General features: G+C 34.3%; 1 protein-coding gene across 4 annotated transcripts in view; it reads right to left on the reverse strand.

Moving 5' to 3' along the window:
• Positions 1 to 453: 453 nt before the first annotated feature.
• LOC129257182 (non-structural maintenance of chromosomes element 3 homolog) overlaps positions 454 to 17,185 on the reverse strand; it is a 43,000-nt gene continuing 26,268 nt past the window's right edge. For all 4 annotated transcript variants that reach the window (XM_064097127.1, XM_064097128.1, XM_064097129.1 and 1 more), the window contains 3 exons: positions 16,605 to 16,664; positions 8,679 to 8,793; positions 454 to 4,691 (listed from right to left, as the gene is read on the reverse strand). In XM_064097127.1, the coding sequence (XP_063953197.1) occupies positions 4,554 to 4,691; positions 8,679 to 8,793; positions 16,605 to 16,664 (313 nt within the window). In that variant the 3' untranslated portion in view covers positions 454 to 4,553. The remainder of the gene's footprint in view (positions 4,692 to 8,678; positions 8,794 to 16,604; positions 16,665 to 17,185) is intronic.

A 17,185-nucleotide genomic window follows, 5' to 3' on the forward strand; every position in this document is an offset into this window, starting at 1 on the left:
TTTCACACTACGTTTTAGCAAAGTGGGCTAGCACGGTAAATAGTACGGTACTATCTGGCCCTGCAAAAAAGCAGGGTTAGCCGGCTTATTGTGGTGCTAGCACCACAATTGCAGTGCTAAGAGAATGCAGTGTGAAAAGGAACAGGGCTAAGGAAAGTGGGGCTAAGTCGAATTGCACGTTAATCACGCTCTGTATGGTAAAATCATCAATATTCATGAGCTGAGGGATAGTCCGGGGGTTAATGCATTATCCCCGGCTGAGCAGATAGTATGGGGTTAAGAAAGACAGTGTGAATCGAAAAAAAGATAGTATGGGGTTAAGGATAGTCCAGGGTTAAGGATAGTATGGGGTTGAGGAAATGCAGTGTGAAAAGCATATCATTCACTATCAAAATTTAGAAAGAGGCCATATTTCTTGACATTTCAACAACAAAAAACACAGACAATACAGCATTAACTCTATAAAAGTTGATCTTGTTTAATATAAATATCTTTTAACATATTTACAAACAGTAAAACAAGAGACATGTTACATTGTACCACTGACAAAGACTTAGCTGATCAGTCAGATAGATAGAACAATGGAATGGGAAAGGCACATGTCACCCCCCCCCCAAAAAAAAAAAAGGGGGAGCACGGTAGATTTCATGACTTAATGGAAAGGTAAAGTATGTGAACAATCTTGTATTGGGATTTTGTGAAAAGCAAGGTGGCAATAAATTTTCTTAATTTTCCATAAATTGGAAAACACTAAACAAAAGAAGAGATCACAGGATAACAAAACATGATACATCAATATCATTATCATATCACCATTCCAGAATTTAGCACCGATGAAAAGCAAAGATACTACAAGGGAAAGATCGGACAGTACATAGAGCACGCAATGAAATGCTCGGGAAGAGCGGCCTACAACATTGAGTAAGTAACAACTTTTTTTACCTTTGCGTATTACGAGATGGTTGTGTACAAAACATATGAGAGAAATGGTGAAAGGGTGAAGGAATAGATGATTTCTACATTTTAAGATTTTTTTAATTTATTTAAAGATTTTTTAAATCTTAAATTAGAGGTTTCTGGGTAATAAAAGGTGGAATTATCTACATGCGTGGCCCTTGTGCCCTCTCCCAAATTCCTTCTCTCATTTTCCCCATATGTTTTATACACAGCAGCGTGCCGATGTTTACTTACTCAACGCTAGTGGGCGTCCTTCCCCACGCGCATTTATCAAGCGTTTCAAAAAATCACCAAAGTGTCTGATCTTCCCCTTGTATCTTTGAGAAAAGAAATATCATACTGAACTGAAGATTTTTTGTATCCCACTCTCATTAAACACCCCCCCCCCCCCATAAAAAAAAATGAACAGAAATCCCAAAGACCCAAACCAAACAATTCAGACTGAATCTAAATTGCATGAATTCACAAATGTGGTTTTGAACACATGCTTTGATACCATTGGTTATGCAGATTACATGTATTAATTCAACTTCATTCAGGGTGTATAAATTGAGAAAGCATCCTATGATAATTGTGGTTTTTTGCGCTGGGTGCGAAATTCACAATTGCTCCAGGGTTACAGCATAATAATGAGCCTATCGTTTTGAATTAATAAGCTCACTGTACGTATAAACAATGCTGATGCAGTATTAAACCTTAGTAACAAGCACTAATTTTGCACTCTGTTATGAAAGCATGCATTAAAGATTAAATATTGGACTCTATCACTCTATCTCAATACACTCACCAAATTCAGCATAAAGTTAAGGCATGGAATCTGCATTAAAAAATGATTTCAGACCACAAATTTAAACAAAAAATCAATGTGACTTTTAGCCATTAATTTTACTAAGTACTGCAAACATCTGATTTGGTCCATCTTTACATTTTTGTGGATGTCTGAAAAAAAAAAATTCCATGATGAGTGTTTTGGGGCATTTTTTCATTGCTATTCTCAAATTTTTTACTAGTACTGAACAATTTCACATCATGTGTATGATATAGGTGTATTGGGAGTCATACTTGTTCCTTCTTTCTTTTGCAAATTTCTCTTTAGAGATTAAAATAGATTCTCACCTGACTAAACATCGAACTCAATATTCATATTCATCCATGTTCTGGGATATTATACAGCTGAATGAGTCATTATCAAAGTCAAGACTTAAATTCATAGCATATATTTGCACAGTACAGTACCTTATCATACCAAGGCAAAGGCTACATGCATGTGCACACATTCACACAGATAATGACTACTGGCACATGCTACGTAAGCAGGAATCTCATGAACAAAATCCTCATTTTCAAGAAACCATGTCTGAAAAAGGATCATGATAGTGTGACCATATCTTCAGCCTGAAAACAGGACCCCCTGCACCCCCTCCACATGCATCAAAAAAATATATATCGTTTTCAACAAGTGATATAAATGAACAATCTATAATGTTTTGTACAAGGCACTACTGGCACATACTAGTAGATGTATGTTCATGCCAAACATGTAACTTAACCATACAATATCAACTGCACAGGGCTTCTCATTATTTCACATAGGGGTTACACCCTTCAAGATATATACAAAAAGTCACTATGACATAAATGCTAGAAATAGCAATTCATGTAGGCAATTCTCTCTGGTTTCAACACTAGATGGGGTACTTGCTGAAACCGTAAAAAGACAGGAAATTCAACAAATGTTTCATAATAGCATATTTGCAATAAGTTTTAAGCTCCTGAAACCATTCAATCTGATTGAAAGATGGTAGGCTTGTTAAAGGAACTGGGTGTTAATTATGGCAAATCTTTATGAACCTGGACCCACTTCCTAAATGCCGTTTTTCTATCAGAAATAAAATGCATGGCAACAACCAATTTCCAGTATTAAAGGTCAAGTCCATCCCAGAAGAATGTTGATTTGAATAAATAGAGAAAAATCAAACTAGCATAATGCTGAAAATTTGATCAAAATCGGATGTAAAATAAGAAAGTTATGGCATTTTAAAGTTTCGCTTATTTTTCATAAAACAGTTTTATGCACAACTTATTTACATGAAAATGAGGGGGTCGATGATGTCACTCACTATTTCTTTTGTTTTTTATTGTCTGAATTATACAATTTTTTATTTTTTTACAGATTTGACAACAAGAGCCAACTTGACTGACCCATGTAGTATTAAATTAATGTTAATTCCACATGTTCAGGGAGGAATTAATCGTTGTTTCACTTGACAATGAGGTGAACATTAGAATATTCAGTATTTCATATAATAAAATAAAAAAGAAATAGTGAGTGGATGATGTCATCAGTCTCCTCATTTGCATACCAGCCAGGATGTGCATATAACTGTTTTGTGAAATGAAGCGAAACTTTAAAATATCATAACTTTCTTATTTTACATCCGATTTTGACAAAATTTTCAGTGCTATGCTCGTTGGATTTTTCTCTTGTTATTCAAATTGACTTTTTGTTAGGGTGGACTTGTCCTTTAAAGAACAATTCAAAACAGATGCATAATTAGATGACTGCATATCATAAATGTTTCTAAATAGCACTTCACTTTGAACCAAGAATTTGAGCCAAAGGTAATTTATCAACCAATGAAAAGGGTATTAAATGCATTTCATAGTTCATACAGAATTCATTTGTTCGATTCCAATATGAAAATATAGGCAAGTCCTGTCAAAATGATCACACAATACAAATAAGAAGCCTATTTAAACTTAATTGAAAGAATAAAATTTCTTGGTTATCTCAAGAGGTCTACATCATTTCTCACTGAGATATGATTCAGGGAACTTATGCCTTGGTCACATTTCTCCTACGGCGGCCATACGGGAAGTCAAGAACAGTAATTTTTAACATTTTTTGTACCAGCTACATATGCATGGTTTAAAAAAAGATGAATAAGATGAATAAAACTGCTGTTTTCGAATTGCCATACAGCCGCTGAAGGGGAAGTGTGACTGAGGTATTAGGCACTGTGTTTCACAAAACAAATAGTGACTTTCACTGCCAACTTTACTCTGAGCAAATCAGATGCAAGGATTTGGGAAACTTATAACCACATCAATTTTCACTGATTATTTTTTTGTTCATGAAATGCTCCAAGGTCTTTTGTCTTTTGTATATATAGATCTCATCAAATCAACAGTGAGAGCATGAATCTCTGCTCCTCTATTCTATTTTGCCAAATTTCAGTAAAGTTGTGAAGATCAAATTTACAAAGCTCTTCGGAAATGATTGCACAAGAGTGAAGTTTTTTTCTCTGCTTCTGTCTGCACTTCTCCTTAAATAATGTAAGATCTGAAGAGCCAATGGGCAAAGTTTGTTGCAAATCATACATTTTTTTTCCAGTATGGTTAATGATTTGTTTAGCTATAAAGCTTTTTAAAACTATAAATGGTAAATAAGTGACTGGATGGCTGGTGTTTTATGTCATCCAAGAGATCATTTGCATTCATTGTCTTACCAAAAGGCACAAGCCCATCAACTTCATTCTGAGCCATGGTCACAACATAAGGCTACACTGATAGCTATCCTATTATTGTCTGCCTTTCTAGTCATCATCCATGTCTTCATCATCCTCCTCGTTGTCCTCTCCATTCTCGGCTGCTTCGTCTGGATTGATACCCTTGGCGATGAGGACCTCTCTGTACTGTGTCTTCCAAATGCTGGGGTTCTGTTCACCCATGATCTGATTACATGAATAGATCAATAAATCACTACTTACAATTGTACATCTAAGAATAAAACGACAGGAATCAATTGTGTGAAAAGGTGGGAGGGGTTTGGTATCCTCTTGAATGTGAAAATACAGGTGGACTAGCTTGTTAAAACTTTCAAGTTTTTAAGCAACTGCAAAGCGTATCTCAGCCACTGAGGGGTCTTGTTAAAACTTTCAAGTTTTTAAGCAACTGCAAAGCGTATCTCAGCCACTGAGGGGTCTGGGTTTGGGGTCGACTAGTTAACCTGACATAGTAGGTGGTTTCAGACCGCCTCGAAGTTCGCCAGTTCCAGGTATTCTCTGATCGGGAAATTTACCCCGATCAGAAAATACCAGGTATTTTGGCGGTGTGAAAGCAAACTACGCATGATATCCCCGAAAGAAAATACCCGATAAATAGTAGGTACTTGGCGAAATTACGAGAACTTTCGCGGGGATTTTTCCAAGGTCGTGGGTATTTTGGCGGTCTGAAAGCAAATTACGGGAACTTTTAGCCCAGCGTGTCGTTGGGTGCGGCGCCGTGCATGGGTTGCTGCTGGGCTAGTGATTTTGAATTTCGCGCCTTGCTGCTTATCAGACCATACTGCGCATGCTCGTAACTTCAGGAACTTATCCCGAAGGGTATGTTTCAGGGCGGTGTGAATGCAGGAATAATTAATGGGTATTTTTCAGCCTAAAAAAGTTCTCGTAATTTAACGGGGATTCTTGTGATCGAGGCGGTTTGAAACCACCTACTGACATATCACTTAATAATCAGAGTATGATTCCAAAACAAAAGCAGACATAAAGAGAAAAAGAGAGGACAAAAAGGAGAGGGGGGGGGGGGTTATTGAGAAGGCGGCATACTGGATGAAAATTTGAAAGCTGGCGAGGTGTTGAGAAAGTGATTGATGAACGAGATGAAAATAAAGAGTGAAAACTCGTGAAAGACTGGGATAGGAAGTGAGCAACAGAGGAGGAAATCGAAAAGAAAAGCGGAAATACAGAGAGGTAAGAGAATAAGTCAGTGGGAGGGAGAGTAAAAGAGAGAGATAAACAGAAAGAAAGGAACAAAAAGGACGAGGTAAGTAACAATGAAGTTAAAAGTTAAAAGAAATAAAGTAGGATAAAAAAGAAACATAGTAGCACAGAAAAGAAAATGTTGAAGGGAGTAAGAAGTAAAGAGGCAACAAATATGTAAGTAAATAAGACACCATGCTAGTTCAGCAGAAAGTTGTACAAACTAAGGCAAATTTTCAGAAATTACACCTGTAATCATCATATTGATGAAGACTGAAGGGAAGAGGCATACATTTGAGGTTTCTTTACCTTAAAACCCCTCAACATGTGGTTTAGCTTACATCAAATGTGGTTAGAAACAGTCATTCTGCTAACCACAATTTATTCTATACCAGAAGAGATACATATAAAGGGGTACTCAAGGCTGAAAAAAAAAATGATTTAAACAGATAAAGAAAAATCAGAGAAAAAATTACTAAAAAATTTAAACAAAATCAGACAAGGAATAACAGAGTTATGGGCCTTTATTTAATATTTCCATAATTCCAGTGAAATAGTTCTAGGCATGTCTACATGAATATTCAATGAGCAAAACTGATCATGTCATATCCCCACTTGTTCTTTTGTATTTTATTATATGAAATTAGTTTCATTCACATTTTTTTTCTTCAAGAATAAGAAAAATGGATTGACAACTGATTTAGTGCATTAGATATTCATTGCTGCAACTTATTTCATTACAAGGGAGACATATTGTTCACACATGTATGAAAAAATGAAGCAATCATGATTCCATGTAATAATATGTGGATGTGACATAGTCAGCCCACCGAATGAAAATTCATGACGACGTGCATATATAACTGTTTTCACAATATATTGCTAAACTTCAAAATTCAATAACTTTGCTATTTGTTATAGGATTTTGATGAAAATTTCAGCATTTTGCTCTGTGAATTTTACTCTTTTTATGTAGATATAAATATTTCCAGCCCGGAGTACCCCTTTAAAGGAAAATCTTATATAAATTTTGTCAGGTAGGGTTTTTTCTCTCTCTCTCTCTCTTTTTTTCAAGAACATTCTGTAAAAAGAAGTACTGTGAAAATATATGTAATATGACTTACACTTTTTAATAGAGTATATCTTTCTATAGTTTGGAAATCAAAATGAAAAAAAATAAAATAAAATGACCACACACTACACAGATTGTGACTGTACATAAGCATGAGTGGGCAGAAGGAAAAGAGGCTGGTCATCTTTAATCTGTTTTAAAGGTTACAATTTTCATATTTGGATAATGCCCAAAACCTCCTGCAGCCTGTTGCATAAATCTTTTTACCTGAGAAAACTCAGGTAAAAACTGAAAACTAAGGTTAGTCTGATTTCTGCCATTGACTTTAACACAGGGCAAAAACTCAGGTAAAAAATACCTGAGTTTTCTCAGGTAATAAGTTTTATGCAACAGGCCCCAGCTCTCTTTTACTAAAGTGTCTGTATGAAGAGAGACTAAATATTTAGATCAAAGTCCAATAAAGCCATATGAGGATCAAAAGGTCATATACCCCGGTATATCTAGGCCACACCAAAGTCGCCAACCCCTTTCCTTTGTTCCTTGGTCAGTTTCCTCTACTTTGTATGTTATTCCATGTAGGAGATAATATATCCTATAGTTTATATCTTTGATATAAGAATAGTTAAATGAAAAGTCCACCCCAACAAATAGTTCTTTTGAATAAAAAGAGAAAAATCCAACAAGCATAACACTGAAAATTTCATGAAAATCGGATGTAAAATAAGAAAGTTATGACATTTTAAAGTTTTGCTTAATTTCACAAAACAGTAATATGCATGTCATCCTGGTCTGTAAGCAAATGAGGGGACCAATGACATTACCCATTCACTATTCTTTTGTATTTTATCATATGAAATATTCTAATTTTTCCCTCATTGTCATGTGAAAGAAAGTTATATTCCTTTCTGAACATGTGGAACTACAATCTTTAAAACATTTTATGGTTTAGTCAAATTGGTTCACATTGTCAAATTTGTAAAAATTCAAATATTGTATATTTCAAACAATTAAAAAAACAAAAAAATAGAGAGGGACATCATCGACTCTCTCATTTGCATGTCACTGACTTGGTCATATAACTATTTTGTGAATTATAAGCGAAACTTTAAAATGTCACAACTTTCTCATTTTATATCTGATTTTAATGAAATTATCAGCATTATACTTGTTGGATTTTTCTCTATTGATTCAAATCAACATTTCATGGGGTGGACTTGACCTTTAAAATTCGTGTATTATTCATTAAACTACTTATGTAAACAGTAGTGGGTGATCAGGCCTAAAATAAATATATCAATCTTAAAAGGTGACATATTTCTTTAATATACAAACCAATATTTTAGCACAGATATTCTTAAAATTCTCCCTATTCAGGATAAGTCATCATTTTATAATTTTGGTACTATATGCTGCAATGCAGATGCCAAAGTGAAATTTTAATGAGTTTGGACTTTGCAAAATTCGCAAGCACTAGAGACATAATTAAAATTGATTTATTCCCTGACAGATCACAATAGTCTTATTTTAGGATGATATCATTTTTCCCTGATTTATTGCCATGTCTTGTTACCAATAAAAAAACATGCCTTGCATGTCTTCTCTCAAACACCAATGCATTGGTAAAAAGTTCAGACAAATGTGTAAATTGATCATTACTAATATCAACTGATGAAAAGTTTTTATTGTTCAATTACATTTTCAAAGACAATGATTAATACAGGCATATTAATACATAACTTGTAGCTGACCACTTGGCCGTTTAATTCTTGGAAATTAACGCAGACCAGATGAAAATCATATCTTGCAATAGGGAATATGTGACTGAAAATCAACTGAATTTGAGGTAGGGAAACTAATATTTTAATAATCAAAGATGACTAGCTTACCTGAGCTACAAGGTTAAGTATTTGTTCTTTATCCATCTCCTTCTCAGCTCTCAGACCCCACTTGAACTCAGATTCTACAGGATCAGTATTTGGGATCTTCTGACAATCCAAGTACCTAAAAAACAAATGCTTTATCAATAATTAATTGAATAACAATACTGTCCACAATATAACACTTTTTGTCAATTGTATAGTTTGGTTTGGATTATGTAGTATCACGGGTCCCAAGCAAAGAACAATGGGGGATGAAACGGTACTTATCACTTATTTTTTCTCAATAGCATGAAGGAAAAATTAAGAATATTCACACAACGAAAATATAACCCTATTGAATCAATCCTCACGGAATGCATGACAGTGCTTTTTCTGGATCATCTAATATGCGACTCTGTTGTTCTCATCATTTGCAAACTGAAAGGTATTCCAGTCTTAACAAGTAAACTAAACCACTGAAAAATTCTTCAAACTCAAAAGAGTTTTTTTAAGTGACAAGTGTTATGGTAAGTTTTGCAATGTTTTGGTGAAACACATCTATGCAGTGAGTGAGCTTGTTAAGAAAAAAAATTCTTTTTTTCTTTCTTAAGTGTGCCCAAAAATATTTCCCTTATAATAAACAAGGTGTAGCAAAAATGATCCACATTAGCACTGAGTCAATCAATCCTGTTTCCATATTGACAAGAGGACCATTTGAAAAAAAAAATGTTTCTCATAATCAAATAACAAAGAGGGGCGCTAACAACCTCAGGTTTAATCATTTCCTATTTCTGACATGCATGTGCAACCATTTCACAGAAATAATATCATTATTTTTAATGTCATGAGTCATGACTCTGTTATTTTTCTCTTTAACTCTGATAAAATTGAAGTGTTTTGTTTAAACATATAAAGATTCCCCACTTTCCCCAATATCCTTTTGTATTCCCCTTTGCATGACATATGAGATGTAAAGTTATGTAACATTAAAACAATAAAGATTCCCTTCCGGTTTCACTTTCAAAAGAGATGTACAGTTCCTTGTGTTCATGACAGTTGAAAAAAACTGGAATTGCCCTATCATTCAATGATATGATTACCGGTATGCTACAACATTGACCATAGCAAATAGAGCATGTTTACAGATAGCATGATGAAACCAAAACCAATTAAATTCTAATGCGAAGAGATGAAGAATGATGATAATTAATAAACTGAAGTGCCCTGTAAGGATTATAGAAGCTTTTACTTGATGAGTTTTGAAAAGGTTAAAACAAATGGAGGGCTCTCATAAACCACATGACAATGGGGAATAGGTGATCTCATTTTCCCATGAACTGCTTAATACGTCATTGCAATTAATAATTCAATCACCCCTTTATTCCCCAGTGGCATATTCACAAATCAATTCACAGACTTCAATTGTATACTTTCAGATTATTACGATAATACAACAATGAGATAAAAAATGCTTCAACTTGAAAATGAACACTGCAGATAATGTGCATATAACTTTGTGCAGCAACTGTTGCTGCTATTAATAAAAATACTATTTTTTCATGAATTCTTATTCATATAAAATCAAAAGAACAAATTTCTTTATGTGGCAAATTAGTAACTGATAATTGATGTGCAAACAAGAGATGACATGAGGAATAATAGATTAATCTTGTGTTTGTGAACGGGCCTCATGTTAAATCATTGGCATTTCCCTAGGATTAAGATGATACATGTAAATCTGAGCAATAATCTTTATTCTGTATTTTTGTACTTCTTTGGACAGAAGATAACAGGTCAGATTTTACAGTAATTCCTGAATAATTCTCAGCAATCTTTCCTTTAACATGGGGAAATGTACTACATGTATGAACTGAAAACACATAGGTAATGCTACTGTGATAACCACAGACTTTCAAAACCATTTTCCTTTCTCTAGAAAAGAGGGCACATGACAAGGTTTAAATTTTTCATTTAAAATATTATTAACTGAAATCTAAACTTTTAAGAACAGCAAGACACTGCACTATGCAATAACACATTTTATGGTTGATTTGAAGAGCCTCTTTCATGGGTTAAATAATCTGCATGTGACAGGAGACGAGATGAAAGTAATTACTGAAAGGAAATGGTCATGGGCTTTTCTCCCCTTCATATTTCATCTCTGATTCTTTGCCATCATGACAGGGTGACTTCCCCCTTTCCTGCTTTGATGTACAAATAAGAGTAAAGTAGAGTAATGGTTTAGTGAAAATTAATTCGCAGCCAAAGGCTGAATTGCAGAATATTTTACAAAACAAGTACAAGAATATATAATCAATTGCATGATGACACAGTGCTTATTAAAGAAATTGAAATATTTAAAAAGAAACTTGCCTAAATAGATGGATACAGGATTTTTTATCCATGCATAATCAAAATTAATATAAACGGTATAACCTGTATACAATGAGAATATTCATAACAAATACATTCGTCAAATTTATCATGATCAAATTATTTTCAACAGGACACTGATACTGCGTTAATTGACATCTTATAAATCATACCCTCTTCATGAATCTAATGGAGCTGCTATTTTCCTTGTTTGTTACAATATTAGAGGGGAAGTTCATCTTGACAACTAGTTAATTTTTAATAATAAAAGAAAAACAAATGAGAGAAAAACACTTGAGGGTTTGATGAAAGTTCAGAATGGAGAAATTAATTTTCAAAGTATTGATTTGTAATGTCACATGCATTCAGCTGCTCATTACATGCATGTCATGTAATATTATATAGATTTTATAAATCCTACATTCAGGTAATAAAGCCACCTCCATATAGGATTTACCTGGACATGGACACTGCTTCTCAGAATTTATGGTTTCCATTGACATTTCCTGCAGAAAGGGCTTTAGGCATCTTCTTTATTACGATTCACATAAAGCATCATTACTTTAATACTGGCTGCTTCCGATGAATGCTTAACTGTAACCTAGCTAGAAGGCTCAAGCCTCGGATGGGGGTCTACGGGACTGACTACAAGGGTAAAATACGGGGTCTTGGGAACTAAATATATACTGGGCAGTGTGAAAAACAGGGTCTACGAAACAGGATCGTGGTACTGTAATTACAGTGCACGCTATTGCTTAGTCTAGTTCTAGACGATTTTAACTGAATTCTATTCTCCGTCATATCGTACTATCCCATGCATACACCCAAGCTGAGTTCGAACCTGTCCGCCCGACAGACAGGACAGGTTCTCGGATTTGCACTCTGGCACTGCAATCTTGAAAGCAAAACAATTTATTCATCATAAATAATTGTTAGGATATATATTTGTGCTAAGATTTGTTTCAAGACCAACTTGTTGATTGAATTCTAATTAGAGTCTGATCTGACAGACAAGCTTTAACCATACAGTCTTCTGTATTCACCTACAAACTATCATGTTAAAGTCTATCTAAAGCTTCGGTAAAGAGTCAATAATGTGAATCATACTTGAACTGTAATAATTACTGAAAATTAGTACTACTTTGTAACTTTTGAAAAAACACTTTATAAAAAGTAATTATCATTATTATTTAATTGGCAGTTCTGCTGAGAGGCTGGTGCGGAATCTTAAACATGCAATTCGCATAAAATCAGTTTGCACATACATGTATTGTTAGTTGGCAACCATTTACATAGGACAAGATAATGAACTAGTACATGCTATCTTCAATATCATTGATATAAGGTTTAATTTTAAATTTCAATATTGTGAGGAAGCTGGTACAAGAATGACAAGCGTTTGTCATACTTTGAGATACAGTTGGGACAACATAACCGGAATCTGATCACATCCGATGAATTCCTGTGTTCTGACTTGGGAGTCTCAGGTCTGATTCTTAAGATGAGGCTAGTTTCAATTCTGTAAGGATTCCCTAATGACAGAAGTCTTACAAAACAAGTTTGTTTCAATGCTCATGAGCTAAAAAAAAGAGGAGATAATACTTCTATTTTAAGGAAGAAAACTTCCAACAGCAAATAAGAGAAATGATCATGTTTGAAAGATCATCATTTCAATCTCTCATAAACAAGGAAAAACTTTTTTGGTGAAAAAGAATATGGTAAAAACAATTATGAATTTTCGAGTTCTTTTCATGTTATTCATGTAGAATGATCATTGCAAAACTGATCCACTTTACAACGATTGCTTTTCATGAGACCCGACGACTGAAATATACAAAACAAAAAAGGATCAAATGTTGGATGTGAGTATTAGCATATAGTCCCATACATACACCTCTGGGTACAGTGTATGTGAGTCACAGTAAAGGAAATGATCTCGTATCACATTGGTGATTCAAAAAATCTCTACACTGATTCTTACTGTGCATCAACATTTCTCAATCAGTTTGAAAAAAAAATCTCTTCCACAATTCCATTTCATCACCCAAAAATCATCTGTATCTCTGAAGAGTTTTACATTGAAAATTTCTAATTTGATTTCACAAGTAATTTTAAGCTAGTGCTGATTGGTCCTCTTTTCAAAGAATTGATTTGAACAACTCCAGCATATATACAGCATGCAGCATGATGAGTACGGGTATATATATCACTCATTCTAATCCATATCTGCTGGAAGCACTGCTTTTCTTCTCTCAAATTTTCTTCGTGATATTTACTCTTCTCTTCCCAGACCTTTTTAACCTTTGCAACTGTAAGAGTAAGAGAAAAAACCAAGAAAGCCTTTTCCTTTCAATTCCTTGTTTCCATTAAATCAACTCCTCAGTACTATTTTTTTGACCTCCGATCTCTTCCTCTTCACTTCACCACCCTACTGGCCAGGAAACCTTTTCATCTACAGGTTACTGCTTAGGAAATTGCAATTAATTAGCAAGGCGGGGTTACATTTAGAGTATGAAGAGCGTTTTCTAATTAGTTGTTATGAACCATGAAAAAGAAAAGACATTTTCAAAAATCATGAGAAATACCCTATTCATACTTGAAGCTTGCTCTGAGTATGATCCAGTTCTGATATGAAAGTTCTGCCCTCAGCCAATCAGATGCAGGTATTTCAGTCGATAAAACAATTGAAACTCAAGATAAAAACACCTGTGGCTGAATATCAGGCTAGAATCTCCAGACTGAGCAAACTCAGACTGACTGAAAACTGTTTACTGTATTATGAAGAGGTCACAAAACAGGAATTAGCAGGGTTATAATCACAGGGGCAACAGATGTGCACACCGTCATTTAATCACCTAGATGTACCCTTTCCACTCGGTGCCATTTCCACAACAGAAAACTAGGGGACTTGTGATTGTTAAGGCATTGAAATGTGTTTTGGGCCTCATCTTACAAAGACTTATGATCGATCCAAATTAAACGCAACTATGGCCAGTGACATCATCAAATATTCATATTCAAATTGTATTTGTGCATGCATCATTGTTTTGATCTATCATTACTTTCTTTTTTTGTTTTATATGGGAACATGAATTATCTTCTAAATTAATATAAATATACATGTATGTATCTCATATGTGAGATTGATTAGATCAATGACTTATATCCAAATATAAACATAACTGAACAAAGAAATTTCAAAATTTACATAATTTATTATACCAGAAATCAAGATCTCTGAAATAATCAGAAATCAACTCGCTATCCCCCCCCCCCAAAAAAAGTAGTTACACTACACATACATGACTAGCACATCAATGATATGGAGCTCAGTTGATACTGTAGTGAATTATATTGGTGACATAAATCAGTCAGACTGCAGGTCCCTATGCTAATGAGCAAAAAGGCCAGATTCATCCAAATCATCTCGTGGCTGAATCCTCCTCCTTGCAAAATCTCGTGATTCGTGAGATTTTCTTTCTCTAAGAATTTACCTGTTTTAACCTCAAGTTAAATAAAATAGTATTGCACCATCAGATAGAGTAAATGTTACTCTTTCATATTGGTCATTTATTTTGTGTGCAATATTTTGTTAAATGAGTAAATTTCTGGCCTGAAAATGTGCCTCAAAACTGAATTTTCTTCCTCTGTTTTCTTTTGCAAATTGTGCAAAACTGTTTATTTTGAGCCTCAATGATATCTATATCACCATAAAGCTGAACTTCTGTACTTTCTCACAATGCCACTCTTGATATGCGGCACCTTTTAATCGGGTCAAGATCACACTTTTCCCATAAAGGTACAAGACGAGATTTCTGAAATTTTGTACTTGCATGAAATCCAGAGTTCTGATTGGCTGGATAAGGTTCACAGAACAACAGGCGCGGGGTATTTGAGGAGATTACCACATGGGAAGTGTGACCTTCCCATGAACCCAGGCACTGGAACCGTTGAATTTGCCAGTGTGTGGTCTCTTTGACCAATCAGAGTGCAGTATTCTTGTTTTCAAGCTGCTTTATGTACTTGGCAAATGAAAAGTGTGATCTTGACCCGATTAAACCAATTCTTATTTTGAAACCTATATCATTTTAAAGCATACATATTCAGCATTATCATGATCTAAAAATCAATTGGGCTCAAACAAAAATAAAGTGTGAAAATAGCAGCTTTTGTCAGGTGAAAATAATTATTTTGTAGCATATTTTAGATCAAAATTTTAACCTATATTACAAAATCTTTGAATAAATTCAAACACATGAACTGAAAGAATGATTCTTCTTCTTTACAATGATACCAAATTCATGAAATTCGATGCACAATTAGAGCAGCAATGACCGAATGAAAAGAGGTGTTTTGGTCCGCATCAAGCTCATTAAATATGCAAAACATCTCAAGTCATGAATATCACTTGGATGAAAGAAGCCACTTTCTTGGGACCTGCCGTCTGACTGTAAATTGAGGAAACAAAATTGGAATTGGTGAACCTCATGAGGCTATCAGATGGACCAAAAATAAATAAAAATCAGCCAACAAATAAATCAGCATTTTTTGTGAGTTTTGAAAAATATGCATAAATTATCATAATATATGTATTGAGTTTCAAAGTTTTGTGTAGAAATTTAGTATTCCCACCTAGAGCTATAATTAAAGCAAACAAAATTGAAATTGATCAACAAATAAAGAAGAGGCATTTTCTGTAATTTATGGATAAATTTTGCATAAATTAGCATAAATAATTTTCTACTCAAAATTTCTAAATTCTGTGAAGTTTGGTGAACCTCATGAAGCTCTACCAGAAGCAAAAAAATCCCCCCAAAAAATCGGTCAACAAATAAAGAAGCATTTTATGTGAATTTTTAAAAATACACAAATTAATTTCGCATAAATTAGCGTACAAATTTTTCTCGTCAAAATTTTGAAACTCTGTGTAGAAGTTTGGTGAACCTCATGAAGCTCTACCAGAAGGAAGCAAAAAAAAATCAAAATCGGTCAATAAATAAAGAAGCATTTTTTGTGAAATGTGCATAAATTAGCATATTTAATGAGTTTTAAAATGCTGTGTAGAAGTTTTCAGTCCCCCACCTAGTGCTATCATATAAAGCAAACAGAATTGAAATCGGATTTAAAATGACGAAGAAGTATTTTGAAATTCGGTCCACAAATAAAGAAAAAGAGGCATTTTCTCATTTCATGAGCTTCATTAGAGGTTGACAATTTTACAATACTCTGTTTATAAAATGATATGAAAAGAACATGAACGCTAACAAATAACATTCCTAATATCCAGAAAAGTTTCCCTTTTAGGACGGTAATGAGGCCGCTCATTACTTGTACATCCACAGGCCGGGTGTCTTTCATTGCCATTGGTTGGATAATGCGTTCAATCCTGAGCATGGCCAATTTAATTTAATCACCCCCACCTAGAACGTTCAGTGTGCAAAGGGGTAAAAACATGAAATCAACGAAAAACACTGACAAAACAACACCTGCTCGGCAATCAATCCATCATTGACGCAAGACTTACATACATCACACATACATCACAACATGCGCACAACACTTGACATAATATAGACTTACAGTTGTTTGGTAAAGTCCTGAGTGACCAGTTTTCGCACGTCTCCATAGACCGGATGCTTCCTATGTTACAAGTTACAAGTTCAAATAAAGCAAGTTCAAATAAATATTGTTTCCCTTCCACAATTTAACTTACTGAACATCGAATGGGTAAAATGAGAATAGGGAAGAATCCCGGGAATAATGATATTTACAATCATTTCATACAGGTAAGAAGCCATAAGCCTATACACTGAAAGACAAAATAGCGTGTAATGGGGACACCTTTGTGCATATATACAGTATAAACACAACATTCATAAGGGACCAGGTCAACGAAAAAGGAAAGCAGAAGAAAAGGGGGAAGAAGGAGAAGGCGACAAGGTTGCGACACAGAGACTATAAGGGATCGTGATAATATCAAGCAATCGACAGGATAATAGCAAAAGTTTATACGATATGCAAATGATATTAAAAACATAAATATAGAATTGAAAAAGAAACAATAATAGCAATTATTTGTTGTTTATTTTTAATTAATGCAACTCATGTTACTGCAAACTGTTTGGTAAATGCCCTAAGTGGCATATGTCATTGAAAAGAAA

Source organism: Lytechinus pictus, chromosome 3, assembly GCF_037042905.1.
Source record: "Lytechinus pictus isolate F3 Inbred chromosome 3, Lp3.0, whole genome shotgun sequence".
Classification (NCBI taxonomy): Eukaryota; Metazoa; Echinodermata; class Echinoidea; order Temnopleuroida; family Toxopneustidae; genus Lytechinus; species Lytechinus pictus.